The sequence below is a fragment of the Anolis sagrei genome, chromosome 3 (assembly GCF_037176765.1).
Source record: "Anolis sagrei isolate rAnoSag1 chromosome 3, rAnoSag1.mat, whole genome shotgun sequence".
NCBI classification, from domain to species: domain Eukaryota; kingdom Metazoa; phylum Chordata; class Lepidosauria; order Squamata; family Dactyloidae; genus Anolis; species Anolis sagrei.
Window position 1 is genome coordinate 222,936,848 of NC_090023.1, and position 14,259 is coordinate 222,951,106.

The 14,259-nt window shown below is 41.5% G+C and overlaps 1 protein-coding gene across 1 annotated transcript in view; it reads right to left on the reverse strand.

The window, feature by feature from the left end:
* Positions 1-818: 818 nt before the first annotated feature.
* Positions 819-14,259, reverse strand: part of ETV5 (ETS variant transcription factor 5) — a 49,735-nt gene continuing 36,294 nt past the window's right edge. The window contains exons 12-13 of the mRNA XM_060768027.2: positions 4,307-4,408; positions 819-2,863 (exon numbers count right to left, since the gene is read on the reverse strand). Coding sequence (XP_060624010.2) covers positions 2,642-2,863; positions 4,307-4,408 — 324 coding nt within the window. The 3' untranslated portion in view covers positions 819-2,641. The remainder of the gene's footprint in view (positions 2,864-4,306; positions 4,409-14,259) is intronic.

Sequence of the window (14,259 nt, forward strand, 5' to 3'; positions counted from 1 at the left end):
AGAAAATACTGGAAGGATTTGGTGGGCATTGACCTTGAGTTTTGGAGTTGTTGTTCTCCTACATCCAGAGAGCACTTTGGACTCAAACGATGGATCTGGACCTAACTTGCACAAATACTCAATACACCCAAATGTGAACACTGGTGGAGTTTGGGGAAAATGCGACTTGAAATTTGGGACTTATAGTTGCTGGGATTTATAGTTCACCTCCAATCAAAGAGAATTCTGAACCCCACCAATAGAATTGGACCAAACTTTCCAGAGAACACCACACCCCCTTGCAACCCCCCTCTAGGAGCCCCAACCCCCAGGTTGTTTAATGCTGCCCTAAGCATTTAATGATAATTTTGCCAATGTTTTCAGTACTCAATTGCATATTCCGGTCTTATGCTTCAGACATGAAGCCATAGCCCATTGTAAAACATCCAGTCCTCCTTTCCAAAATATTATTTTCACCCAAAATATTATTTTAACGCATTCTGAACCCCGCCAATGATAGAATTGGGCCAAACTTCCCACACAGAACCCCCATGACCAACAGAAAATACTGTGTTTTTTGATGGTCTTTGGTGACCCCTTCTCAACCTGAGGGTCGGGACTCCTCGTGATCCCCCCAGGGGTCCCGACCCTCAGGTTGAGAAACGCTGACCTATTCAATTGCTGCAGAGAAATTTGTTTCTTCTGGGGCTGCAGTCGAGTACAAGATGAAGTGGGCAGGAATACAAAATACAGAGCTCAATGAACAGCCAAGTGAAACTCCCTTATCACATGATTTTGGAAACAAGAGCAAATGAGATTTACCACAAGCAGTGCCTGAACAGAGAGCAAAAAAATCCTTTATTGTACACAGTACAGAAATGTAATGCAGCTTTTGCAGGAGATATACTATATGGCCCTGCTCAGGCAATAGTAATTTCACATCAATCCTCAGATTAACCCTTCTGCGCTAGAGACTTCCCATTCCAAAATTCAACAAAAACCCACACGGCAAACCCCACCGGTCTGATTAAGCCTTGGGGCAAATTAGGGGTGGCAGCAGAGTTCGCTGCTGCCCTGTGCTTTGTGACAGGCCACTTTATACATTCTGGGGAGAGTTGCTGAGTCGTCTACAAAGAGTTAATCTTCATACTTAAAAAAAAGTGAAGTTAGTCAAAAACCCAAACAAAGTTATCAAAGCAGAAAAAGAAATCCTATACAGCATTTACAACAAAACATGGAGCCCATGGGGAAAGTTATGCATATTTGGGCCAAGCACATTACAGGTGCATGCCAACAATGCTCATAGGAAGGAGAAAAGGGGACTTTCTGAAGGTCCCAGAGATGTTATATATATATATATATATCTGTATGTACCGAACAACGTAGATCTTTCCCCTTTCTCTGAATTTTTACAAACTCAAATTCTTTTTTTCTTTTTTAAAAAAATCTTAAAATATCCAACTTGCATGAAGCATTTGAAAGTGTAACACAACTTACAAATTAAGCTAAAAATATTTCTGCATACAGATCTTGCATCCTTTTCTTGCTTATAAGCTCAATGAGGAAAGGTAGTTTAACAACAACAAGGCAAGGCTGCCGTCGAGTCAGAACTGTGCTACCTTGGGAAAGTTCAGTGGCTGGGGTTGTCTTGTATTATATACATATGGTTCCCAGTCACAGAAAAAACAACTTGCGTTTGCTACTGCATAGGAGCACCCTTGCCTCCCCCAATACAGCACACACTGTACAAAGTGTCCTGGGAAGGATCCAGTGTAGAAATGTTTGAAGCAGATATACGCATGAAGGGCAGGAAACCTCTCTCCCACCCCATGCTGGAGTGCCCTTAGTGTCAGCACTGCTGGAAGCAAAAAAGCAGAAGCTTTGCCAAAAGGCAGGATTTTCTTAAGATACAAAACCCTAGAAAAATCTAGTTACAAAGGTCGCCCCACAACATAAAAAGAGGTTTGGCCAAACCCTCTTTCCTCCCTAAAAGCAAGCTATCCATGCACAGCCTTGCAACAGAGAGGGTGGCCAAGGGACAGCTGGGCGTGTTGAGATCTAGCGCTTAAGTGCTTTCCTTTAAGCATGGGTTGCTTATCAGAGACCAAAACATCAAACCAAATCAGAAAAAAGGCTATCTTGTCTGAAGAGCTGTGCACTGAGAACTGAGAGGGGCTGTGCTAATTCAGCCATGCCAGAAGCACCACGCTAAGCCATGACCCGTTCCAAAGGGCTTGACCAGCGTCGGTCCTTTTGCCCTCTGCAAATCAAAGCCCTTTTCCATTATACAAGGTAGATACAAAGATTGTGATTGTTACATAGCGTATTATCTTGACAATTTGCTAATCACATACTGTCTATTCAAGTCTTGCAAGCATGTGCATTGCACACATACCCCTAGCAACAGGGCCCAGAATACACCCCACTGGAACATACACTCCCATCATTCTTTGTGGTTGGAGCTGAAGCGACCAGCAATTGGAGGTCCTACTGACCAGCCAGGTTATTGTCTTCGTGTTGGGAGGGCCGTGAAGTTATTATTTTTCTGTCTCTTCTGATAATATTTGCAAAGAGCAGTTTTATGAACAGCAAAAATTCTTTACAAAACCCATTTGCCCTTAATTGTTGGAACTGGAGTCTGTAGTGTCAGCTGCTCAGCCAGTCAGTAAGCAAAGCCCTCAGCATAGGGGAGGTTGCTGCAGTGATCCAGGTCTAGGAGGTATGCAGAGTTATCTTCAAAGTGTGTGAGAGGTAAGGTGTCATCTTCATTCACATGGCAGTCAGGTTCAGCTTTTAAGAATGGGCGCTGGTTGTCGGGGAAGGCCATGGAGAAGAGGGCATCAGGGTCACAAACAAACTTGTAGACATACCGTTCTCCAGCCACCTGAAAGCAAAGGAAGACATTAGTTCATTAGCTATGGTAGACATTGGCTGGTGTGGGGTTAATGGGATCTACTTTGTTGTTTACTACAGAGCCCAGGTCTACACAAGAAAGATGGGGAGAAACACCAAGGGAGGGAAATAAAGACAACAGAACCAGTGACTTCCTGCAATCTATGAGTTCTGCCCTATGCTTTCAGTTACAATAGATGAGGCATTCTAAACAAAAATGGAAAAGTGGCCCGTCGTACTGCACAAAGGCCAAGTCAATGAGACCTGCTTATCTTCATGACCTCATCTTCCCCTACAAATCTACACGATCTCTAAGATCTTCTGGGGAGGCCCTCCTCTTGCTCCCACCCCCGTCACAAACACATTGGTGGGGATGAGAGAGAAAGCACTTTCTCGGTGGTCCCGTCCCCCCCCCCCCCCCCCGGCTCTGGAACTCTCTCCTTCTCTCATCCTGTCCACCTTCTGTAAAGAACTAAAAATGTGGCTGTTCCACTGGGCTTTTAACTAGAGAGTTTCCCAAATAATTTTGGCCCCAGTTTGATCCAAAATTAGATCTTGCACATTACCACTATTCCCTAATTAGACACATAGTGCTCTTTTTACATTATCTCCTCCCCCCAGTTTCTAATCTTGTCATCTGCCTTCAGTACTTTACCCATCAGCCCTGTCCTTTTCAGTAATTTGCACCAGCCCGCCCACCCGAGCTCAGAACTGTGCACTATTCAGACCACTGATAGTTGTTAGATGTTTGATTGTTGTATTATGTGTGATTGTTTTCATACCGCTGAAATGTTTTTATGAATTTTGTTGTGTTATATTTTAACTATGTTGAATCTCGGGTTTGTTCCCATGTAAGCTGCCCTGAGTCCCTTCGGGGAGATGGAGGTGGGGTACAAAAATAAAGTTATTATTATTATTATTATTATTATTATTCTGATCTTACATTTTTTTAAGTTGAGATCATGACATGATTAGTACACGACCAGCCATAGCATATCCTTCCCTTTCTGCTGCAGGTATGTTTTGCTCTTGTTAAATGATTGGAAATTCATAATACTATACTTGTTGACCTACTTCCATTAATGGCAGATTCCAATTTACTTTCTGCTTGTTCTGACATGAGCAATTACAAACAAGGAGTGGCAGATGTGTGTGTATGGTTTGATTGATGGTGGATGAATTTATTGCAAAGGAAAACCAAAATACATGATGTGGAAGACAAGTATTTTCCCTCCTAATATGCCAGGGACACCATTGACTTCCAATTGTCCTCCACCCCCCGCTGACCTGTATAAACCAACAGCCAATTGCTTGTGGAATGGTACAATTTTTCCATGTATATGCGTATGTGGGTCTTAGTCTTTAGAAATCTCCCACCCCTGCTTTAAAGCCACACTATTATTGCCTAGTAGAAATATTCAGAGCAAAGTGTTACCTTCTGCATGATGCCTTTTTCATAGTAGTAGCGAAGAGACCGACTGAGCTTATCATAGTTCATAGCTGGCCGATTCTTCTGGATTCCCCACCGACGAGCAACCTAAGAAAGTGAAAAATGGAACTATGAAGCTTGTCTACTTTCTGGCATGACTGAGAAGTGTTAAACTTTTGTAATCAAGATTCTCAGATGGGGAACAGAAATGCCAATAGTGGTAAGGCAAACGTTTCCAGACTTTCAAGGTTTCAGTTATTTTGCAGAATCTATTTGGCTAACTCAGCCACTTGCGGGAAGAATCAGATAGGGCATTGGGATTCCCAAAGCACTCAAACAAGCTGCATTCTTCTGCTAAGTTTGCATGGAGTACTAATAGTAGTGACACATTCTAAGAGACTAACTATTCTGTATTCTAATATGCAGACTCCTCCAGTATCCCTAACAGCGGAGCATATCAGATTTTGTTGAAAGACTGCTCTGTTAACCTCTAGTCGTATTGGCCAAGAAATTTTAAGTTCTTCATAGATGTTGAACATATTAATGTATGAACATATTAATGTAAAGAACTGAATGCATTAGCTCTGGAAAATAAATTTTAATGTGTGTTGTAGGATCTGGGAGTTTAACCTGATGCTCATGGGACCATATCCTTGAGCACATAAACATGACAAGTTTTATTGGATTGGGAATCCAAACCCATTTTCTACATAACTGTATTCTGCTCCACCTTAGTATCACATGGTTGTCCAAATAAGTTGTTTTGTAATAAATTACTTAGGTCAGCACATATGTAATCTTGCAATGTTTAGCATTCATATCATTGATAATTGTACTCTTCTTGGAAAATTAAGGAAAAAAGAAGGCAGATCTGTGGGAGGTCATCTGTTTCACAAACATAGCCTGATGTTGGCAGACTGCCCTACTTCCTTCTCTAGCCACAAAATGGCCATGGGGCCAACATGTCAAAAGAGGAAAGTAGGCTGTGTTTAGACGCAGGGAGAGAAGAGGCAGATCATTATACAATGCTGAGCCGATCAAAGATCTCAGCCACAGTATGGATTTAACAGCTCAATGGCTGCAATGGGGAATCTTTGTCCTCCAGCTATGTTGAACCTCAGCTCGCAATCAGCACTGCAGTGTTTGGAGATAATGGCAGTTGGGGTTCAACAGCATCTAGAGCAGTGGTTTCCAACCTGTGGGTCCTTAGATGCATGGCCTTCAACACCCAGAAATCCTAACAGCTGGTAAACTGGCTGGGATTTCTGGGAATTGTAGGCCAAAACACCCAGGGACCCACAAGTTGAGACCCACAGACTATTAGCACGTTACTCTTCTTGACTGCCATGTAAACCATGGCTAGAAAGACATTATCAGGAATCCTAATGGAGATACAAGTGTGCAAGAGCCCTGAATCAATTCTAATACAATTCATAAGCAATTGTGCAGAGCAGATTATTCATTTTTTCTTTGGGAGGAGGATCTGATGACATAAGCCTGTTGCCAACCAACCTACTGTTTCCCTGGGGCTTTTTGGAATGGACAATCAGCCAGGCACTCAGAGAAGATTAATGGGATTTCCTAGCACTAAGTGCACTGAGGCAGCCAGCACCCACCTGAGGCATTGCAAAGGCCCAGAACATAAGCCTGAGCCAAATACATGGGGGTGTTTCCAACGGCCTCAGCAACTAAACAGATAACTACATTAATGCAATGCACCAGTTGGACTAGTTTTTCCATCAGAGCAAAGACACAAGGAGGAAGTGAAATGCATAGATGAAGCAAATAGCTTATCATCAGGAAAAGAAAATGTATTTATTCAGCACCTTGCATTACTCTAGCTCCTGCACACAGCAATAGGTGTATCACCCATCCACTGTACACCCCTTTGCTCATTTCCTGTCTGTCTGATTAAAGTAAAAGTTACAACAGAGATGTTACCTAGGTCCCCTTTACACCCATTTTCCTGTTCCTCCATTACAAACCTTACTTCTTTGTTCTCATATCCCAAGAATAAATGTCCTCCCAGCCTGCCGTAACAGTATTGAATAGATTCAACCATGTACCAATTACTATGGTGTCAAAGGAGGAAAGAGAGCACGAAATCCTGCTACGTTGCTCCTCCTTCTCTATTTTTAAGTTAATGCATTGCAATAGGCTTCTCAATAGCTTATGGAATTAATCCTCCCATAAGTGGCTCCAGGGCGGAAGCATGTTCGGTTGCATTTTGCATGTTCAGACGCAAGCCCCCCTTCCATATGTATGTAGCAGCAGGCAAATAGCCAAGAGCGCATTGCCAATGCATGGATTCCAAGTGGCTCTGCAGGTGACTGTTACATAATCACCTCACAGCAGCCTGGCTTTGATTCTGATTCAAACTCCGCCAGAGCTTCCTCTTTATTGCTGCGTACAGCCTGGCAAAGAAAACCACGAGGTGCTTCAAAACGCTTCTCATCCTCTTACTGGCCAACGCTGCCAGAAAGCAAGAGCCATCATTATCAGTGGCCCTTCAGCCTTCTCAAAGAGCCTGCTCCTTTGGGGCAGAAGTGGAAGATGTGGAATTTCCAATGAAAATCCATTCCCCTCAAACAGCAGCAAGGTCTTGCTTTGTTTTCCACTGATGCTTCCTTGGTCCTTTCATCAGGGAAAAATCCTAGGCAGGCAGCACAGTTTCAGGGTTAAAGCATTTCCAAATCAAAGCAGATGCCATTTTCGTAATGGGGTGGAAGTGAAACAGCAGATGACCAAAGACCTTCGACTGCCAAACTGTTGTTTGAAAAACCACAATATCCACGCAGAGTGTACTGTATATTATGGATAATTACCCGCCCTGCACTGCAAGGCTGTGCAGCTGGTTTCAATTATTAGTCAAGCAGCTTCCTCCTCTGCATCATTCCACACAACCAAGTGCACCACAAAATCCCTCTTGGTAATTTCAGGGGTTTATTTACAAACTCAGTGTCTCCACAAGGCGACAACAGAGGAAAGCCTACAGCGACAGTAGAAATTAGCAGAAAATCTTTTCTTAGACACAACCAAACATCTGACACTTAATGGGGAAAATAAAAGCAACGTGTGTGGGGATAATAAAGGGATGCCCAAGAACTAAACTGGAGGCACAAGAAAGCGACCCCTAAAACATCAGCTTGAAAGCTAACAACTGCACACACCCCCATTATTTCACAGGTGAAAACAATTATGTGCAACCAAAGAACATCAGAATGGGGTCAATAATCATCTTTATTTGTACCCCACCACCATCTCCCCAAATGGAGTCGGGGCGGCTCACAGAAGCACTCCAAGTGCCACATGCAGACAGCAATATTTAAGTATAAATATAATGACGTAAGTATAATCAACAGTGCATAAAAATCTCATTGATAAAGTCAGAAAATTCCTAAAATGCAGTGGAACCCGCGGGTCACTATCTGTCATAACAATCAATCAGAGTTCAAGCCAGTACTATCAATGATTCATCACATTGGCTATGGATTACTCAGGATCAAAGGCCTGTCTGAAAAGCCATGTTTTTAGATTCACCTGGAAGGCCTGAAGAGAGGGGGCTAATCTAATTTCTTTAGGGAGGGTATTCCAGAGCCGGGGAGCCACCACTGAGAAGGCCCTTGTCCCCACCAACCATGTTTGAGATGGTGGTGGGACCGAAGGAAGGCCTCCTCAGCAGATCTTAATGCCCATACCGGTTTGTAGCAGGAGATGCGGTCTCGAAGATAGATTGAACTCGAAATGTATAGAGCTTTATAGATACCTGCACTACCTCCCTCCGGACCTTTCTCCTGCTGATTTGAGTGCACTTTGTTTGCAAACTCAGTTTGCAGCAATGAAATAAGTTGAAGATAAAGGGGAAAGTGGGAGGATGAAAGGGAAATTAGCTGACAATGAGCTGAAAAAAATGGGTCAACAGAAGATGAATTGGGACTGCTCTGGGCAAATAGGCCAGATTTATGAATTTCTATCAATAAAAATAGTTGAACTGGCACAATATGATATAACCCTACCATGGCAATAATACACAATGAACACTGCCAAAAGGGAAGCAACAAAATGCAAATATTTTAAGATGCACGAGGATGTTAAACTAGTCTTATTATTGGGAAACACAATATTTTAGTAAGAAAAAAAGTTTCACAGAACATTGAAAAGGAAAGATAAACAATGCTTGTTATTTGGAGTGACTAGCAAAAAAATGGACCGTATTTACGAACAATAAATAAAATAATTATTATAATTGCTCCAAAACTGCAGAATTTTACACAATCATTTTTATAAAATTGCCGACTCATCATCATTCACTCACAAAGAAACAGATTTCCTCTTTTTGCCTGCTACTCTCGCTATATTATTCCAAATTGATGAATGAACCAGACTTTTATCAGGACTTCATTAGAATGAAAAAATTACACAAAACAAAACAGAAAAAGCACACTAACAATAGACTTTGATATAGCTCTAAATTTATTGCATATATTTTGGAGGTATTCGGGTTTTCCCATTTTTCCCATTGTTAAAACATAGTTTACCTAATGTAACACAACTGACATTTTCACGGCTCATTTTATCGTCTTTTCATGTATTTTTAGAGGCAGATTTCTCACACCTCCAGTTTTGAGAAAAGGAGAACATAATTCCTACCTACTAATTTGGAGTCTGTTATGGAAAGTCTGTGCCTAAGAATTAACTGGGTTGGGGGCTGGAAGCAAGAAACAGAATGTCACTAGGATCTTTGTCATTTGCACACACTAATACCTTTTTATATTGTTCATATTCTAAAACTCACAATTTCATCTCATCAATACTTTCTAAAATGGGCACCAGCAAAAGATCTCCAGAAGGGAATGAGGAGATATCAGCAAAGAGAAGCAAACCTGTTGTTTCTTCACAAGGTCTTATTTCATTGCACATACATACTTTGCTTTTCTTGTTTCCCTAAACCAGTGGTTCTCTTCCTTCCTAATATAGTTCCTCATGTTGTAGTGACCCCCAACCATAACATTATTTTTGTTGCTACTTCACAACTGTAATTTTACTACTGTTATGAATTGTAATGTGGATATCTGATATGCAGGATGTATTTTCATTTGCTGGACCAAATTTGGCACAAATACTCGATACAGCCAAATGTGAATACTGGTGGGGTTTGGAGGAGGGGTTGATTTTGTCATTTGGGAGTTGTAGTTGCTGCAATTTATACTTAACCTTCAATCAAAGAGCATTCTGAACTCCACCAATGATGGAATTAAACCAAACTTGGCACACAGAACTCCCATGAACAACAACAAAAAAAACCCTGGAAGAGTTTGGTGGGTGTTTTGGAGTTGTAGTTTACCTACATCCAAAGAGCACTTTGAACACAAACAATGATGGATCTGGACCAAACCTGGTACAAATACTCAATATGCCCAAATGCAAACACTGGTGGAGTTTGGAGAAAATAGACTTGACATTTGGGCGTTGTAGTTGCTGGGATTTATAATTCACCTACAATCAAACAGAATTCTGAACCCCACCAACAACATAATTAGGCCAAACTTTCCACAAAGAACCCCACACACCCTCGGGTTACCCCCCAGGGGTCCTGATCCCCAGGTTGAGTAATGCTGCCCTAAGCATTTAAAGATAATTTTGGCAGTGCTTTCAGTACTCAATTGCATAGAGAGGTCTCATGCTTCAGACATGAAGCCATAGCCCATTGTAAAACATCCAATCCTCCTTTCCAAAAGATTATTTTCACCCAAAATGAGAGAGGAATTAGATGTTTGGTATTTTGTGTTGTTTTTGGATGGATGCATTTGTATCCAACCAAAGCTATGTTAAGTCTGGATTTCTTCACTGATTTCTAGAGGGATCTTTCACTTCCACCCTAAAGATAAATTAAAAAAAATTCTGTGGAAACTGGAAAAATGCCATCAGCCCTAATCTAATAATTACAAGTCTATGGTTTCATGAGTCTCCTACATAAGACTTTTTATAGCATACCAAGTCCCTGCTATGCAGCTACCCGTTCAATTGCAGGATATTGGCAAGACTTCCAGTGTTGATGTATAAACCTCCTTGCCACCAGCACCATGAGCATTACCAACAAAAAAGCTACTTGAACTTCTGCCATTATATAGAAACTATGCAAAGGGACAGAATGTGGTTTTTCCCTGTGAATTGATATTTTGCTCCAACATAACATTTGATTTGGGGGTGAGTCACAACAATTAAATGGCAACATTTAAAAAAGAAACCTAAATTAATGTAATATGAGCATACAAAAATGACTTAAAGACCCATTCAGCTAGCTCTAAAAAGTGAATTAAGATTCAACCAAGGGCTGGATGGCTAAAATGACCCTTTGATGAGTGATAGCTTTTATTTTTTACTTTCAGTAAAATAGTTGAGTGTGAATATATCCACACACATAAAGCAAATCAAATAGATGTATTAGCCCATGCCAAAACAATCAGTAAACAAATTTGGCTTTCCTAGCCAAAAATTTGTTCTTTCTGAAACCCTCCCTTTATCCCAAAGATGTATCTGGCATTGGGCTCCACCTCTGAAATGAAGCACAGGGTTGGAGGAAAATATCTTGCCATTGCTTCAGTAGGTACGCTGACCACAGATCACACCCATCAACTGTATTGGCAAAGCTTTGGCTGCACCTCCCATTCCAGCTTTGGATGGGAAATTGATTCCTAGAAAGGGCATACAACCAAATAATCCTAGGGTTCAACTTGCCCTTACTTTGTAGCTCCAAGGTTTACAGAAAACCTTCAGATCTTCTTTTCAGAGTCTGTCTTCCTCTGGCTGTAGGGTGGGGAGATATTATTTATTAATTTTAAACATTTATATTCCGCCCTTCTCACCCCGGAGGAGTCTCAGGGCGGAGCACAGCATATATACGGCAAACATTCAATGCCAGGACAAAACATAACATTAAAACCATTTATCTCAATATTAAAATAGACTGTTAAAGCTGTCTTGGTAATCTGCATCAAATCTAATTGGCCTGGTAAAGTTTCTTAACACTGCTTTATTGCACTGTCCCGAAAACTTGGTCCCACAGCCAAGTTTTTACCATCCTTCTGAAGAACAAGAGTGAGGGGGCCGATCTGATCTCTCCAGGAAGTAAGATACATAACTTTAGAGCACATATGCACAAAACCTGCTGATGAAGCTCAACATGCTAAACACCTGCTTATAAAACAAAGTCACTGGAGACCCATTGTGGTGTAATGGTTTGGATTCAGGATTGGGACTTGAGAGATCCATGCTATGACCCCAGCTGAGTCATGGAAGTTATTGGAAGATCTGAGCCAAACATTTTTTTCTTAGCCTGACCTAATTCACTAAGAAAGAGATTCATATATACCAGCAGTTCTCAACCTGTGAGTCTCCAAGTGTTTTGGCCTACAACTCTCAGAAATCCCAGCCGGTTTACCAGCTGTTAGGATTTCTGCGAGTTGAAGGCCAAAACATCTGGGGACCCACAAGTTGAGAACCACTAATATATACACTACACTGAGTTCACAGAAGGAAAGACAGGACAGCAGCGTATGTAGCAAATATAGCAATTCAGCAAAGTGAACACAAGAATCAGTACAACTAAACATGATTTTCTGTTCGCGTCTGAAATCTAATAATGCTGCTCTCAATCAATTCAAAGATGCATTCTATCACCATGGTCATAGAACCCAGAAACAGTGTGTAAAATGCCTTGTATCTAGTCCAATTGCATTTTATCTTTAATAAGATTATGCAATTACAATAGCTCAAGAAGATAATCTAAAGACTGAAAGGCAATCTAACCAATTAAGACAGAGAGTCATTGCTGGCAAACAATCAGATGCATCAACAGCCAAACCAAGCACATTTGTGCTCAATATATTCAGTAAGAATTGTGGACGCTGGGCCTTCTGACATCTGCTCTGCGGTTTTCTCCATCTGACCTTAATGTGGACTGGAGAAGATTCAATCAACAGATTTACACAATGCCAAAAATGGGTTTATTTATGCTGCTCTGCCTGTTGCTGCCACCCTGAACACCATTCATAACAAGACGTGTCATTTGTTATCTGCATTTCTGTTGATAACTAGGATTCAGTGGAAACTGATCTACTGTCACAATAATTATCCTTGCACAAGTCATGGACTTTGTAAGCATCATGTGGTTCATTTAAAAAGTGGAGCCTTTTTTCAGTAACAGACCAAACAGATTTAGCAAATTACAGCAAGCTTTGACAACAGCGGTCTTGTTGGGCAAATGGTGAAGTTACGTACCACAGGGGATTCTATAAGTATTATTATTATTATTATCTTTATTTATACCCCGCAAAATCTCCCGAAGGACTCAATGAGGCTTACAAAGGCCGAGGCCACCGACAACAACAACATACAATACACAGTAAAACTCATAAGCAAATAATAAAACATCAAGCAAAACAATAAAGCAGTAAAACAATGACACCGTGACGCAATTAAAAAGCTAGGGGCCGGGCCAAAGGTAATGGACAAAAATTAAAAGTGCTGAACCTGACAGGTAATATGTAGAGGTATTTGGTGGTAGGTGCAATGTGCAGATAATCCTGAATATCTAACAAAGTGCGTTTGGGACTTGAAGCCAGGAGTTTCCTATTCTGGGAAGGCACACTGGAACAGCCAGGTCTTCAGGCTCTTCCTAAAGACAGCTAACGTAGGTAGGTAGTAGGTAGCACATCTTTGTTATTCATGGGGAATCAGTGGCTATGAGTCATGATGGACACATAGTACCCCTCCAGTAGCAGTGTGCCTCTATAAATCAATTGCTGTGTAGCACTTGTGTTATTATGCTGTGTTCTGCTTGTGGCTTCCCAAGAGCAACTGGATGGCATTTATGTCAACAGAATGCTGAGTTAGATGCTCCTTGTATCTTTGGAGAATCACCTTGTATCAACATCTGTTATGCCTCTTTGGGCTTATCAGTTTTAATCAATGATAGTCACATTCCCAATAAACAGGCATATGAAAGATTCTTGAGAGTGCCTTGCTTGACACACATGCGCCTAATGAGACCACAATGCTATTTGATGTTCCAGTACTATGGAGGAACGCTTAAATTATAAAACCAATGATGACATATCTGAAATGTCTGGTACAATCCCAAAGTATTTCACCATTAAGGCAGAAACTGTCAATAGCTTGGTGGATAGCATGTGCCATGGACAAAGCCATCCAAATCACATTAACCAGAGCCACAACCACAACAACAAACAGAGTAATGTTATTCTGCCTTTTATCAAGTATAAAAGCATCAACAATATTTCATGTCAGCTAGTATAATATACCATATTTTCTCTTATCAATACAGAGGAGAGCTCTTTGACTGAAAGCAATTTTAGAGTATTGCTTTCAACTTCAAATGTTGTATCCTTTTCTGGCAAAAATATGATAGCTGGGACCCTATGCTGGTTGTGCACCGCAAGTCAGATTTCATAGAGGGAAGATGTGCGTGAGACTACACAGCGAGTGAGAGACGCAGCTGCAAAGGAGGGGGGAGGAGGGGGTCTACGGCTCACATGTCCTGCCCTCCCAGAGCCCCGGCTCCTCCACTGTTAGAAAGTGGTTGGGGGAAAGCAGAAGAAGAGGGGAAGGGGGGGGGGAATGTGGTTCCTGCCACTCTGTTCACAGTAGGGCCTTATAAAAACCTTTCCTGGCTGCCAGCACACTTTCCACCCTTCAAAGAAAGCAGCTCCAGCAGCTGGGAACAGTTCAAGCGGACTTCCCTTCATTAATTCTGACACGCATTGTGCAACTAGCATAAGGTTCGTAGGGTCCCAGCTATCATACTTTTGCCCCTTTCCCTTTCTACAGATGTTCAGTACTGTGTTTCCCAGATTGATGTCTTTCAGATGTATTGGACTATATGTCCCTTCACCTTCAGACAGCACCACGAATGGATAATAGGGGTTGTAATCCCACAC